Source organism: Colletotrichum spaethianum (genome assembly GCF_022836535.1).
Source record: "Colletotrichum spaethianum MAFF 239500 DNA, contig24, whole genome shotgun sequence".
In the NCBI taxonomy this organism is placed as follows: Eukaryota; Fungi; Ascomycota; class Sordariomycetes; order Glomerellales; family Glomerellaceae; genus Colletotrichum; species Colletotrichum spaethianum.
Window position 1 is genome coordinate 660,065 of NW_026054794.1, and position 14,417 is coordinate 674,481.

General features: G+C 55.8%; 4 protein-coding genes across 4 annotated transcripts; 2 read left to right on the forward strand and 2 right to left on the reverse strand.

Moving 5' to 3' along the window:
• Positions 1 to 1,748: 1,748 nt before the first annotated feature.
• ColSpa_08837 (2,5-diamino-6-ribosylamino-4(3H)-pyrimidinone 5'-phosphate reductase) lies at positions 1,749 to 2,558 on the forward strand (the record flags this gene model as incomplete). Its single annotated transcript, XM_049275049.1, has 1 exon — positions 1,749 to 2,558. The coding sequence occupies one exon, from the start codon at positions 1,749 to 1,751 to the stop codon at positions 2,556 to 2,558; it is 810 nt and encodes a 269-aa protein (XP_049131006.1).
• Positions 2,559 to 2,940: 382 nt separating this feature from the next.
• ColSpa_08838 (purine-cytosine permease fcyB) lies at positions 2,941 to 4,661 on the reverse strand (the record flags this gene model as incomplete). Its single annotated transcript, XM_049275050.1, has 4 exons — positions 2,941 to 3,637; positions 3,685 to 4,086; positions 4,146 to 4,313; positions 4,375 to 4,661. 4 exons carry the CDS (start codon positions 4,659 to 4,661, stop codon positions 2,941 to 2,943), a joined length of 1,554 nt encoding a protein of 517 aa, XP_049131007.1.
• A 3,800-nt stretch (positions 4,662 to 8,461) lies between these two features.
• ColSpa_08839 (tryptophan synthase) lies at positions 8,462 to 10,462 on the reverse strand (the record flags this gene model as incomplete). The annotated part of the gene is made up of 9 exons (XM_049275051.1): positions 8,462 to 8,759; positions 8,842 to 8,922; positions 8,981 to 9,147; positions 9,221 to 9,364; positions 9,417 to 9,532; positions 9,599 to 9,747; positions 9,798 to 9,986; positions 10,055 to 10,187; positions 10,252 to 10,462. 9 exons carry the CDS (start codon positions 10,460 to 10,462, stop codon positions 8,462 to 8,464), a joined length of 1,488 nt encoding a protein of 495 aa, XP_049131008.1.
• Positions 10,463 to 12,661: 2,199 nt separating this feature from the next.
• ColSpa_08840 (ribonuclease H) lies at positions 12,662 to 13,651 on the forward strand (the record flags this gene model as incomplete). The annotated part of the gene is made up of 1 exon (XM_049275052.1): positions 12,662 to 13,651. The coding sequence occupies one exon, from the start codon at positions 12,662 to 12,664 to the stop codon at positions 13,649 to 13,651; it is 990 nt and encodes a 329-aa protein (XP_049131009.1).
• Positions 13,652 to 14,417: the final 766 nt, after the last annotated feature.

Here is a 14,417-nt window from a genome sequence, read left to right on the forward strand (position 1 = left end):
GACTTCAGTCCCCAGTTAGTCGTCGTGCGTCGCCTGTCCAGCTGAGTTGGTCTCCATTCAGTGCCCACCTTTCCGAGGAAACACACGTTGCTGTGGGGCGGCCGACTGTTCTCTGATGCGCCACGACGAATCCTCGGTGCGACCAGCGCGGGTGACTGCAGTACAGTAAGTAAGTGGTAGGTCGTGGTGGTGGTACGCCTTATTCGTGTGGTGTGTTTGTGCGTGTGTGTGACCTAGAATGCTAAGGAAGCGGGCGGCCCTCGTTGGCGAAGCTGAGTGGGTGAGTGAGCAAGGACGGGGAGTTAGGCAAGCAGCAACGTCCAATCCTGATCAGCACTTGCACCTGCAGTCGCACTCACACTTCATTGCACTCTCGTCCTCCCCAGCCTGATGAACTTGCACCACGACTGGTAATTGCAACATCCACGATCTTTTTGCATCGTCCACCTTTTCCCGCCATTCTCTCTCAATCTCTCACTCTCTCTCTCTCTCTCTCTCTCACTGGCTCTCTCTCTCTCTCAGTCTGTCACGCAAGCGTACACACATACTTGTGTCCACATATATGCACACCCACACACCCACGAACAACGCCTGACGCAGAAATCGCTAGCTGTTCGAGTCAACACCTCAAATCTCTGCTCAAACCCCAGTACGTGCGGTTGTAAGCGAAGGGGGGAGGGGAAGCCACCAACAACACGCGGCTAGTTTTTCGCCTTTCTTGCCAGTTTTATTTGGGAACATTCCACCGCCACGTCTCGTCTCGTCCATCTCCTTCGGCACTACATTGCGTTTCGCTCAGGCTTTGAATCGACCTTGAATCGACCTTGTCGCGAACAAGGGGCATCAACACGGACAATTCTCCGCTCCTCCAAGTTTGAGGAGAAAACGGCTTCGAATCAGATCACCGGGGCACCCACATCCTGCAGATCCCTTCGTCAAAAACTCGGGATCGCAAGGTATTCAAATCCCAGCCGGTGCGCCCGATTTCCTTGCTGGGCAGATTCGAGTATCTGTACCCGGTGCCAGTGTCTTAGTACGCCATCGCTACGACCGTTGCGACGTAGTTCCCACCACCATTGCTCCATACCGCCCGTCCTGATATCCTCAACGCTGGATCCTCAGGCACCACCTTTACTCAGGTTATTTTGCCGGCACTGCTGTAGCCTCCGGCTGTACTCTCGGGCGCTCCTGAATACTCCTAGTTCGACTCCTGTCCTGTCATCCAAGCTGGCCACAGCTTCTTCCGGCAGGCATACGTAACCTTGAATCATCCGAATTCTTTGCAGTACCGGTAGGTTCTTCATCGGATAAATAGGTTTTGTTACTCGGGCTTCCTGCAGAGTGTTGGGTTTCGGAACCTTGCTCTCAACTTCATCCCGGCCACCCACTCTGTCTGCCTGCCGCCGGCGATTCGCTTCGGTTTACTGCTGATCAGTCGGCGGGAAAATAGCCGTCGCAAACATCCCGTGCTTGACAGGGGAAGAAGTATTCTAGCCCGTGCTGGTTTGTCAGATTGCCTCTCGATAGGTAGGCTGACGCGGTCACCGTTGGCAGTCTAGACAGGGACGGCAGTCTAGCCTTCCAGACGAGCTAGGGGGCACCTGGCCAGTCCTGTAATAGCCACCGTATCTCCTCTTGCGCTACCCAAGGAGTTGAAATTGCACAAACTTGTAAAAGCCGGCCCTTTGCGTTGGCAACTGCCACTCACTCAGCCTCTCCAGTCCACGGAAAAGACAACCTTGACGACCATGGCGGAAACGCTGCAGATTCCGGACGAGGATGCCGCCTGGCTTGCTCCGCATCTCTCGTCAGAATCTGCCATTCAGTCAGTGAGGAACCAGAATCGTCCTTTCGTTACTCTGACCTTCGCAACATCATTGGACTCTTCGCTTTCCCTCGCTCCTGGGGTGCGTACGCGCCTCTCAGGTCCCGAATCCAAGGCCATGACACACTACCTGCGTCGTCAGCACGATGCTATCCTCGTCGGAGTCGGAACCGTTCTCGCCGACGACCCCGGCTTGAACTGCCGCATCGCAGGTGCGGGTCTTGACGCTCAGCCTCGGCCCATTGTGCTGGACCCTCGCGGCCGCTGGGATTTCACCGAGCACAGTAAAGTCTTCGAGGTCGCTCGAGCAGGCAAGGGACTCGCGCCTTTTGTTCTCATCGGGGCGGCAGCGGCTGTTGATTCCGAGAAGCAGACTGTTCTGGAAGCTCACGGCGGAAAATTTGTTGTTCTTGACGCCCGAGAGGCTGAACCGCGTTTCGATTGGCCCTCCATCCTCTCTGTCCTCTTTGCCGAAGGCCTACGCAGCGTCATGATCGAAGGAGGAGGCCAAGTTATCAACTCGCTCCTGAGTCCCAATTCCCAACAGCTCGTCGACACGGTCGTTGTGACCGTTGCACCGACTTGGCTTGGGCGCGGCGGTGTTGTCGTTTCTCCAGAACGAGTTCATACTCCGGAGGGTACGCCCGTTCCTGCTGCTCGACTGGCAGATGCAGCGTGGCGTCAATTTGGCGAGGACATCGTCCTTTGTGGCAAACTCAGCCGAGAGGACTAGGTAACAGCCCCCTTACTGCGCTAGATGATAAATGCGCCACGAGCTCCCGGCTAACCTGATGTGCTATGTAGCATCGTGGCCAACTACGTCGAAACCATGGACGGTTCTCACAGGCCAACGCCTGGCAACGTGACTGGGCGATCACCTCAGCAGTTGGTCAGACTGGTCGCCAACGCAACACCCGCCTGGACGCCCGAGGAACGGTATCATTTTGATCAGCTGTCGAGACTGCCCTGTCATGTCAGGGCCCTGCAATTATCAACCTGCCCCTGCTTCCCCGCTGCAGCGCTTAACGAGAAATACGGTCTATCATACCTCGCTTGCCTGGGTATATCCCCCTTTCCGCCTTATGTCCTCTCATCCAACTGAACGACCAACACGTTCAGACGTGCCCTCGCTTTCTGATCTCCAACCATCTGAGTGGAGCATAGAAAATCGCTGTCAGTACGAACGCGGACATAAAGCCAATATCTCCCGTCGTCCTTGCAATCGGCCCTGTGAACCACGCCTGGTCCATCCCTGGTATCGTGAGCCCGAAGCTCAATACACTTGCTCCGATGGCGGCGAGACCGGAAGGCAACATGCGGGCAACATTCCAGGCGGCATGATTGTACGAGCTATAGTCCATCCGACGAAACAAAACCAGCTCCTCGATGATGACCGCATCAAAGCAACCGGCCCAATACCCGATCAACCCCAGAAAGTTCTCAAGTGAGTCGGCCCATGTCTCGGCTGCGCGGATAGCCATTGGTATCATGATGCCTAATGCGACGACGACAAAAACGATTCGAGGGACCTTGGTAAAGATCGGGAGCATCAGCTGCATGCAGAGAGCGACCGAGTACATAGAAGCCGCAATGTTGCCGATTACACTCAACGCAAGGACCACGAGCACAAACTTGCCGAAGCCACCGGAGGGGGCCAACATGGCAGCCATGACGCCCCCAATGCCATATGTGTCCCATCCTGACTTCCACTCAGGAACGCTGTTGAGTGCACCCCCAATTGCTGCGCCCAGAATAAGAAGCGGAACAGACGGAGTCAAGATTCCGAGATAGATGTACGAAAAGATCTTGAGCCTACAGGATGTCAGCAGCTAACGGTCCAAGGAATAGTTGCAACTTACTTGGTGGTCTTGTTGGGGTCGTGATACGCAGTGAAGTCTGATGCTGTCCCGCCGAAGGTAATAAAGTACCCCGCTATGATACCTCCATAGTTGAGGATCTGAGCTGCTGTCGGAGGGGGCGCCTCGGCCTGCTTCCACAAGTGCTGTCCGCCGCAGCCTACCGCAATCACTATCGCAACGAGATTGGGAAGCCATTGCCAACGTTCCCACATGTGAAGCGCGCGGTACCCGATGAAAGAGGCAGCAAAACTAACGAGGCATGCGATGACGATGCCAACTTTCACATCGATATGGCCTGGGTTGACAGCTGCGAGAGTCTGGCCCCCAACAATCGAGGAGGAGAGGGCAAAGCCGGTTACGGTAGCGGCGTTCAGGAGGAGAGGGACGGAAACGAGGTAATACCTGCATCGCCAGATGTTCAGCGAGACTTCAAGCTTTCTAGAAACGACGCACCAACTTACCCAAAGGAATATCTGGCCTGGACGAGCTGCCTCAGTCCAGTGTAGGAGCCAGCAACGCCCATGAATGCCGGAGGCACAGTTGTCAGCACTGCGAAGAAGAGGATCACCAGCGAAGCATCCCTCAAACTCAGCCCGAGCTGTGCAGTGGCCAGCGCACCCGTTGGAATCCTGCAGGCACACATCAGCGATCGAGTAGTTCTGTCTCAACGAGGACCGCACCAACACTTACGGCAGCAAGCAAAGCAGAGTGGTGAAGAAAACAGTGAAGAGGTTGCTATAGTTGGTGTTGATCCGCTGCGCCAGAGGCACTGGGTGGACTCCATTCTCCTCGACGCCGGCATCAAGCAGCCGTTGATACCATTTTGGGTTTCGGCCGCTGTCCTTGTGGACTGCCTCGCCATCTTGGACCGCCATCAACTGGGCAATGCCGCCCTGACTCTTGGAGACTGGAGATTGACTCTCCATGTCGTACGTCACGGCCGGCTCCTTTTGCGTGATCGAAGTCCAAGAGGACATGGCAGCAGGCTCCTGTTGCGGGATTAAGGGGATGGCTAAGGCGGCGGTCACCTTTGCTGCAAGCTCGCCCCTTTTGCGGGAGAGACGCAAGGTTTGCGCCAAGAGCGTTCTTTTATGATTGCTTGGCTGCTGTCCTCCCGCGTAGGTCGCCTACACGAGTGCGACAACCTGGAACTCGGGGGAGCAGGCGGAAAAGAACCGTAAGAATGGGCCGGCGTACGACAGCCGATAAAGACGACGCGTCCCCAGGAATCCGACCTTGGTTTGGGTCGACAGCTCGCTTCCGTTGATGGGCCTTCTGGATATTTTACCGCAAGAATCGAAAATGCACCCGTGCAGAAACGGCAATGTCGATGTCGCTTCCAAGATGTTTCTGAGATATCGGAGACCGTCGCGTCTAGGGATGTCGGCACGACCAAGACGTACGCTTGAGCACGGTTGAGAAAAATGTTGACACTCGGTGAATTCGGCCCGGGCAATCCAATGTTGGTGAATTTCCAGAGTATGGGATAGGGTTCGATGGACAACCGCGAACAAAGCAAAAGATTTTGGACGAGTACCACCACTTGAGAAAACCCTGAGAAGCCTCGAAGAAGTGCAGTTGAGGCCGATGGGATGATGAGAGGGCCCAGGCTTGCTCGCGGTCTTTCGTCTTCTCGTTTGGTTTGACGCAGATTGTGCAATATGGAGCCAACGGCAGGCGTTGATGGTACGAATTGGCGACAATAATTGACGTTGGAAATTACGAATCGCCGTGTGCAAGCTCGTGCCTTCCGAAACGGCTCGAGTCATCGCTATGCCTTCGAACAGTCAAAGGTCTTTCCTGGATATGAAGAGCCCAATCCCCGGCGCCGCAGCGGGCAACAACAGTATCAGCAGCCAGCAGGAGCCAGCAGCAGCTACAGTTCGAGAAGACCGTTTCGCCCCAAAGGCTAAGTGGACGGAAGGCCTGGAAGGTCTACTGGGACAAGGGGAAGGGATGTGGAAGCATGGGGGGGACGTGGAATGGCATGGATGAGGGGCGGAGATGGGGGGGTGCGAACGGGACGAGGGTCGAGGCGAAAGAAGGAGAAAACGGCAGCTCTTCGAGAACTTGCTCAGCCAAGACAACCGATGATTTTGGTCCCTGGTTGCTATATCTCGTTTCCAACAAGCTCACAATTCTTATTTTAAGGTGTGTTATTCTTTTGCAAAAGTCTACAGCCTCCCGAGTTTTCCCCCATATACACATACGCATCCCCAAGAATTCCCAAGTGGGGGAGTTTGCTCGACCAGCGCGAAACCAGATGGGGAAAGGAAGCACTCACTCAGCTGGGTGAGGGGTAAGAAAGTGAGCATCAAAACGACACGGGGAAGCGAGAGCACCGACACCGATACAGAGTCGAACGTGCCCGAACCCCATGCCGCAGGAACTCATTTTCCCCCAAAGAGACCTAGGTTGAGGGACCGAGCTCTGGATTGGAGAGAGTTTTTTTCTCCTCTCTCCCTGTTGCCGTTGGAGGAATGAAGGTCGTAGCACTGGCCCTCCACACGTCCACCTTCCCCTCCCCCCCCCCTACCCTGCCTCACCTTTCTCTCACCTCAGCAAAGCAAGCCTCGCCGTTTTTTTTTTAGACGGAGTCCCTGGGAAAACTCTCCCTTTACCGCCAACATGGAAAGGAAGTTCCCGCCCAGCGGTCGATCGGCGAGTCCGCGAATGCCGGCCGTCACTTTCGGGGCTCCTCTTTTTCCTATCTCCCCTAATGCTTCTTCAGCCCTTTTCCCACCGCTGCTGCACTACCCTTAGTCCTTGCCTTCCTTCGCTCAACTCAAAACTTGGCAGTCTTCTGGAATCCTTCTCCCGTCCGAGCCCCCCCCCTTCAGGTAGACTGGAGCCCCCAGCCCCCCTTTTGGGCTGTTGCGGCCTCAAGTTCCCGTTCCGTCCCCGTCTCGCTCTCTAGGCTTCGTCTTCGCTGCACGTGCCCCCGGCGGCGCAGCCCGGGATCTGCGTCTTGTCTCGACGAGTTGACAGGGTCCTGAGCTGTCACAGTTTTGGATTATTACAGCTACAGAGGCAGCTGTGCTTGGCCCGAGGATTCCGTCGAACTGATAAGAAGTCCGCCGGGGCCAGCATCCGGGTCTCCTTTCCAGGTTACCATTCAGCAATCGGCTCAGGGGGGGGGAGGGGGGAGGGCGCCGTCCGTGGTCGTGGAGCCAAGGTGAGCCGACTTGGCTGGACTTTTGGTTGCGGTGAAGGGCCATTAAGCATCAAGTGACAGCATCTGCAAAGCCTTCGGTGGCTTGTCGGGCTTGCTGGCCCGATGTGTTGTCGCGACAATCTCGACTACTCAGCTGTTTCTGTGTCTTCCATCATCCTTGGCCGGCATCAAACGTGTGTGCAAGTTGCATCCAGACAACGATTCAGAAAAGAGAAATGAGTAGCGAATCGCCGGAGGAGGGCGGATGGTCAACAACGTTGCGCATGGGATACAGTCTCCCAAGGGAGGGGTTTGGTTTTATGGCTTGATCCTAGTGCGCCTCGTGGCTCGTGACTTCCAAAGAATCTTTCTAGGCGGCGTGTTTAGCGCGTCGCCAGAGTTTTAGCTGTTGCATCGCGCGTGGCGGTCCAGATCTTTCCCTGCACAAGAACCCTCATATCCCTCCCCTTTCCTCTCATCACGAGTCGTGGCCCTGTACAAAGGCCGCTCGACAACCAACAACTTGGCATTGCAGTTGCCAGTGTGGTGATGGCTTATGCAGTGCAAGCCTGAAGGTTTGAGGTGTTTCGACTTTTGGAGCGCTGCTAGCGTAGGGCCCATTTCTACCTGTCACGTTTCTTCCGTCATACACCCGTCAGCGAAAGCAAGACAGCCCATGCGTCTCACCGTCTCTCGTATGCCTATCCGTTGCCACGTTATTCCTTCTGTCGACAGTTTTGAGTGAGGGTGACATGGCTGGTGCAAACGGTTTGACACTGGGCGAATTACGTGCCCACGACCGTTTTTTGTGCATGACTCTTTCAGGGAGCTTCGTTGACTTCCACAACTCAGTCCAGAAAAATGGCCAAACGAGGTCAAAATGTCTCAGCCCTCACGCGCCGTTCAGGCACGTTGGCCGCGTCGATCCGAGGTCAAAGATATTCCTCTCTTGTGGCGGGTACAGCTCCAACCAGACGAGGTCAAAAGGAACCCAGGCCCTCTTCTGGAGGAGCTGTGACGTGGGCTTGAGGTGGATGCAGCTCATCTTTCCGAAATTGACAAGATCGACAGAGGACGATGGCGAGTGCCTCCATGCCTGAGCGAGGTTCAGACAAACTGAGAGCGCCAGTGTTCAGAATTGTGCGCAGACATGATGCTAAGATCCGCATTGTTGACGTGGACGATGGTTCCTTGGATCTAACCAAATGCGGCCTTGGCTCTATATTGCCATCAACGGGCGTTCAATTGAACTCTTCCTGGTTTGGCTATGCGTCGAAGCTGTCGTTGATTCACGTCTTGACTCCCGAAGCCACAAGCTTACTCGGTTGCCCTTCCAAACTGCAAGGGGGTTTCCCGTCAGCATCCAGAACATCCGGGCCCCCCTCAAAATCAGTTGTGCACGGTTTCATCAACTCGAAGGCTAAAAGTTTAGTAATGCAAGCTCCCTAAGGGCCAGAACGTCTCACTTTGCCGTTTTCCATTCAAGCAAGAGAGAGAGAATGGCGCAGCAACTCTTCAGCCTTTTTGCTGCGTGGCGTTATTGAGCAGTCAAAGTGCTCCGGATGGCTTTCATTTGGACGTCAGAACACCACAAGCCTCAGCAAGTATAGGGCAGCACACCACTTACCATGTTCCACCATTGGTGAACGTAACCTTGGGCTCGATAGCTTGGCCATCTGCTCCGACTTTCTTGCCGATGTTGAGAGTGGCGAGCATCGTAGCGACAGCCATCCAAACACTGTTGTCCGCCAGAAACCGGCCGATGCAGACTCGACGCCCAAATCCAAATTGCCCAAGGGGCAAGGGCTCACCATGTCCTCCAGACGATTCTGGCTGGTACCTGTCTGGGTTGAAAGACTTGGGGTCCTGGTATATCCTCTCATCTTGAGTCATGGCGCGCGAATTGAAGAAGACAATTGACCTGGGGAAAGCCGTTAGCAATTCCTTCTAGAAGCATTCAGCTTTTCGGGCCGGCGAGGGGAGCTGAGGACGAGTGAACCTACCCTTTCGGGATGAACATGCCGTTATAGACGTCGTTTTCGAGGGACTTGTGGGGAAGCCCCAGCGGTGCCAACGGTGACCATCTGGATCACCTCGTCAGGAAGCATCCCACACGTGCTTGAGTCGCAGCTAAACACTTACCTGTAGACCTCCTGGACAACATGGTCAATGTATTTGAGGGATGGTCTGTCTGAGAGGTCGGGTAGCCTGTCGTGCCCGACCACCCGATCGATCAATGCCTGAGCTTTTCTCTGAATCTCAGGATTCAGCACCATATTTAGGACAAAAACAACAATGGTGGCCCAAGTCTGTGGGTAGCCGGAGTCAGCAACGTCTTACGGAGGTACCCGTCGGAGTGTCATGGGCAAGGGACTAAGATACCGTGTCTGCTCCTGCAATGAAGATGGCACCTGCTGCCCCCTTGATATCGTCCAGTGACCACTCGTTATCGAGACCACTCTTGGTGTTGGATGTGTACGTTTCCAACAGCGCGTGCGCGAAAGATGGGCTGTCCTTGCCACGAGCCTTGACTTGTTAGCGTTGCGGGCGTCAGACACAACAAGGAGCGTGGACTTACCACTTCGTCTTGTGCAACTGCGAACGGAACATCATGCAGCTTCTGTATAGCCCATCCCCATTCTCGCGCAAATTTCAGCGACCAGTCTCGAACCAACCAGTCGGGAAAATGACGAGCTGTGGTGCCGGATAAAGTTACTCAAACGCACAATTTTCAGGAGGCGTTTTGCATCCGCTGCTTACCAGGGGGGAATATGTCAACGATGCTGCTGGCGGGAACACCGCCATTTCCAGTCGCATACATGGCGTCTTCAGCAATCTTAACGTACGGGTCGTCATCATCTGGGACGTCGATGCCATAGCTCACTTTGAGAACAATGGCAACAGCAAACCTGGAATCTTAGCCAAAGAGCGGTAAATGAAAGGCCCAGAACCGCCTTACCTTTTCATGGACATTTCCCAATTCTCTGGGTTCTGTATGATATTGTGGACGGACCTGCGGGCTTCGGCAACCTGTAAAGAGTACCACTGCCGCACATTTGTGTTGCTGAAAGTGGTCTGCAGCAGCTTTCGGTGCATCTGCCAGCGGGGACCGAAGGGCAGAAAGGTCAGCGTCTTCCCCCAGCCCATGCTGCGGAGGTGCAAGATACGTTAGCATGTCCACCGGACGCTTTCAGCACGAGAGGAGGGGTAACGTACACCTCGAATAGGGTAAATCTGGGCCTGTCGCAGTAGTTGGCCCCCCTACGGTCGAGGAGATCCTTGGCGGCTTCAACGCTGTTCAGCACGATCATGGACTGGCCAAGGGACCTGACGTGAATGATATCTGATTCTGAGAACGCATCAGTCAAACAAAGGTCTTTTGAGGGCGCAGGGAGGGGGGACTGGGCTCTCACTGTATTCCCTGGCCCATTGCGCGTATACTTCGGCTGCCCTCTCTTTGGGTATAACACGGAGGTGACCAAGGAGGAACTCGCCCGGCGGTCCGGGAGGCAGAGGCAGATGTGACCAAGAAGACCGCGGTCTGATGAAAATCAGAAAGACGACAATGGCCAGACAGACAAGTGTCGTCGTCCATGCCGAGGTGCTGCGTTCAGGGTCCGTCATATCGAAGTTGCGCGGACAAAGGGGTCGTTTAGAAGTGAGTGCAGGCCGTCGACTAGCAACGGGGACTCTGATAGCGAAGCGAAGTCAGGCAAGATGGACAATGAACAAAGAAAGGTTCTATTGCAAGTGCAGGGTTCCAGAGTAGAGAAGTCGAATCCAAAGGGTAAGCAAGAGACCAGCCGTGATGGACAAGTGACCGACGCTAAATGGACGGGAGGCAGGAAGTCGCCTTGTGTAGTGAACGGAAGCTACCTAGTAGGGTAGTGGACGAGACGGAAGGAAGCATCCATGTGGCTCTAAGACACGGCGCTTCCCGAGTCGGTCCAACAGTGCATGACGGCGTCGTACGTTAACGTGAGGTAAGTTGGACAAGACAAAGCAAGGTGATAGGGACTGGAAGAGGGTAGGTCGGTAGTAGGTAATAGATAGGTACCGTTGCTGGAAAAGGGCTGCTGCGTCCCTAGTGTAGGTAGGTAGGTAGGTAGGTAGGTAGGTAAGTAGGTAGGCAGGTAGGTAGGCAGGCGAGATAGGCGAGGTACATCGAGTCACTCTAAGCTCCTCTGGGTCCGCTCTCCATTCAATTCCTCCTTCCTCGTTGAGTGTCGTTGCTGTATTCCCACATGATTTGGGTTCTCCAAGTCATTCATCCCAACTCTGTCCAACGACATTTACACTCCAACATCCACATGCACACACAGACACACGCACACACATATGCGCCACGCCAACACCCACAGTCAAGCGACCCCGGCTCACTTTGGACCCAGACGTGGAGGACGCAACCAATGCAATATGGCGTGGCGGCGACAAGGAGGTAACGGGGGACCGAATCCCAACGGCAAGCCGTATGCACCCTCAAAGTTTATTCTGGTGCGATGTCGTCCATTTCCACGTGTCGACGAAACGGAAACGAACGGTCGGTTTTTGTCAGCACCCGGATCAGAGGGTGTGAGCAAGTGCCTCTTTTCTTTCTCATGCAACTCGAGATGTTGACACGATGGAATGCTTGCTCTCCGGCGGCCTTGCAGTTCCGTCGAGGAGCGTGGGAAATGGGCGGTCCAGGCCCTCAGTAGCGCCCCGGCAGCTGGAGGTCAGAGGATCCCGACTCGGCGGATGGACGGGCAGGAAAGGACAGGAGGGTAAGGGTCCATCTGGGTATTGCGTAAAGAAGGGTAAGGTGAAGGAGGCCCTGACGTGTTCCATTGCAACACCCGATCGGAAGTATGCACCAACGGTAAGGGGTCGGATGCGCTTGCACCGAGCTAACTCTCCCTCCTAAAAGACGGCCCCGTAGCCGTACTTCGGGTCGGCTCTTCACAGTGCCAGAGCCCAGAGTTGTTGTCCGGGACGGGAGGTAGGGGGTTCAAGGAGGAGGAGGTTGGGCGAGCACGCCAAAAGGCATGGTGATAATGGTTGCAGCTGGAGCCTCAACTGACTAGGTAGGTCTCCCAGATCGATCGTCCCTTGGCTTGGCCAGGCCAGATACGCCGGACACGCCCAAAACTCAAGCCCACCGTCTCATCGCCCAGATCGACCTTTCTGCTCTGCAACGCCAGATTTGCGAAAGGTCAACTAACGATTAACAACCAAAACTAGCGAGTGTGGACCCCTTTCTCCCCTACTCGGCCACTGCCTTCCAACCTTCTTCCCCCTGTCCTGCATTCACAGCGTTTTTTCTGTGGAAATTCTACAGCCCCCGTCGGCAGTCCAATACTGCCAAAAATGCAAGAAATGCAAGGCTTTTTCCATCTCTCTCAGCCCATAGGGCGAGACTCCCATGTGTGTCCCACTCGGTCCTTGCCCGTCCCCTCCACCATTTCACAAATTCCCACTCGCGAACCTGGAAGCTCACCACGCCGTGCCCCACTGAATACATCATCGTCCTACCTGGCGGGGTCCCCCTCACCGTTCGTCGGTTGGAAAACTTCGACGCGTGCGGTCCAACCTGTGCCCCTCACCACCGGATCTTCAATACCGTTATCTCGACTCAGTATCCGAGCTGCATTCCTTCGCTCGGAAGCCAGCCTTTTGCTTTGTTCGCGAACCGAGTAACGGACACTGGAACAATTCGATATAATATTTCAGCCACCCTCTCGCGTTGCCGTTTGACTTTGGACTTTCGAGTCATATTATCACGACTCACGACTTACGACACCTTTGAAACAACCACGTCCGCTCACGCGCGAAGAATCACACAGAATGGCCGCCTCCAAGACCCCCCAGATCACCGTTCTCGGCTCCCTGAACATTGACCTGACGTCCTACGTCCCTCACCACCCCCTGCCGGGTGAGACCCTTACCTCCAACTCGGTTGTCATCTCCCCGGGAGGTAAGGGCGCGAACCAGGCCGTCGCCTGCGCCAAGCTCTCGCGCTCCCGCGATGCCCCCAACGACGTCGCCAACGAGTCTGCCTCCGTCTCCATGATCGGCGCCGTCGGCAGCGACTCATACGGCGATCTCCTCCTGAAGAACCTCGGCGAGCACGGCGTCCGCACCGACCGCATCGCTGTTGGCAGCGACCTCAAGACTGGCATGGCCATCATTGTTGTAGACGAGCCCACCGGTCAGAACCGCATCATCCTCGCCCCCGAGGCCAACCACGCAGTCACCCCGGACAAGTTCGGCTCCCTCCCCTCGACCCTCGACCCCAAGCCCGACCTGCTGGTGATGCAGCTCGAGGTGCCTCTCGAGACCGTCCTCGCCGCCCTGCGCTCCGCAAGGGCCGCCGCAGTCCCCGTCCTCCTCAACCCCGCTCCTGCCCAGCGCCTCCCCGACGAGGCCTACGACGGACTCGCCCACCTCGTCGTCAACGAGACCGAGGCCGCCATCCTCTCCGGCTGCGAAGAGTCGGAGCTCGACACCCCGGAGGGCATCAAGCGCGTCGGCGAGTGGTTTATGGCCAAGAAGGTCCGCAACGTCATCATCACCCTCGGCGGCCGCGGCGTCTACTACACCAACCAGGACGGCGCCGCCGAGCTCATCTCGGCACAGAAGGTCAAGGTCGTCGACACCACCGCCGCCGGCGATACCTTTGTCGGCTCCTACTGCGTCGCCGCCGTCAACGCCCAGGCCAAGGGCGAGGCCTTTGACATCTCCTCGGCCATCAAGAATGCCAACCGCGCCGCCGCCAAGACGGTCGAGCGCAAGGGCGCGCAGACTTCCATCCCCTGGAGGGATGAGTTGCTGTAAAGGGGTTTTGATACGAAGAAGCAGAAGAAAAAAAGCAAACAAACACAAAAACGCTTAAAATAAGAAGAGAACCCAGACAGGAAAAAAAAGTTTGAAACAGCACCACTTGATGATTCGATGATACCTAAACGCGTGCGCTTTCTCATAACTGAAGACTAGCGCACAAGCTGCAATCACCTAAATCAACTCAGGCTATCGAATCAAGACCAAACTCCAAGCTACCAACTGTCATGAAAACCAACCCGTCCAACTCCAGCGATTGGACTGTATTTGTCCCTGCTCACGGAGTGAACCTCCGACCATCCCTCTTCTGTCCACTGAATGACCATGAGTACCGGAACCAAAAGCCGATGCACCCAGACTTCTCAGAACCCCTGGACCCATCGACCGCGGACTTCTCAGCATACCCGTATGGTTAGGAAGCCCGGTACCGGACCCGGCGCCGGCCCCGACCTCGACCGTTGGTTCATCGGGGCACGTTGCAGTTGATGACACCCGCTCCCCCTGCGCCGCACGGGTCTTCCGCCAATCCGCTGCCGAGGTCCTCCGAGGTTGGGACCACCCGCCGTAAAGAGGTTCTAGTCGTCCGACTGCTGTGTCTTTTCCTAGGCTAGCCTCCCTTCTTGGCACAACCGGAGGCATCCGCGTGGCCATTGGCTTGTCTTCTATTGGCAGGTCTATCCTGGCTCTTGACTTGGCCAGCTTATGCGGCACTGGTGGTTGGTTTGTAATGCGGCGCATGGCGTTCCGAGCTTTCTCCGGCTCC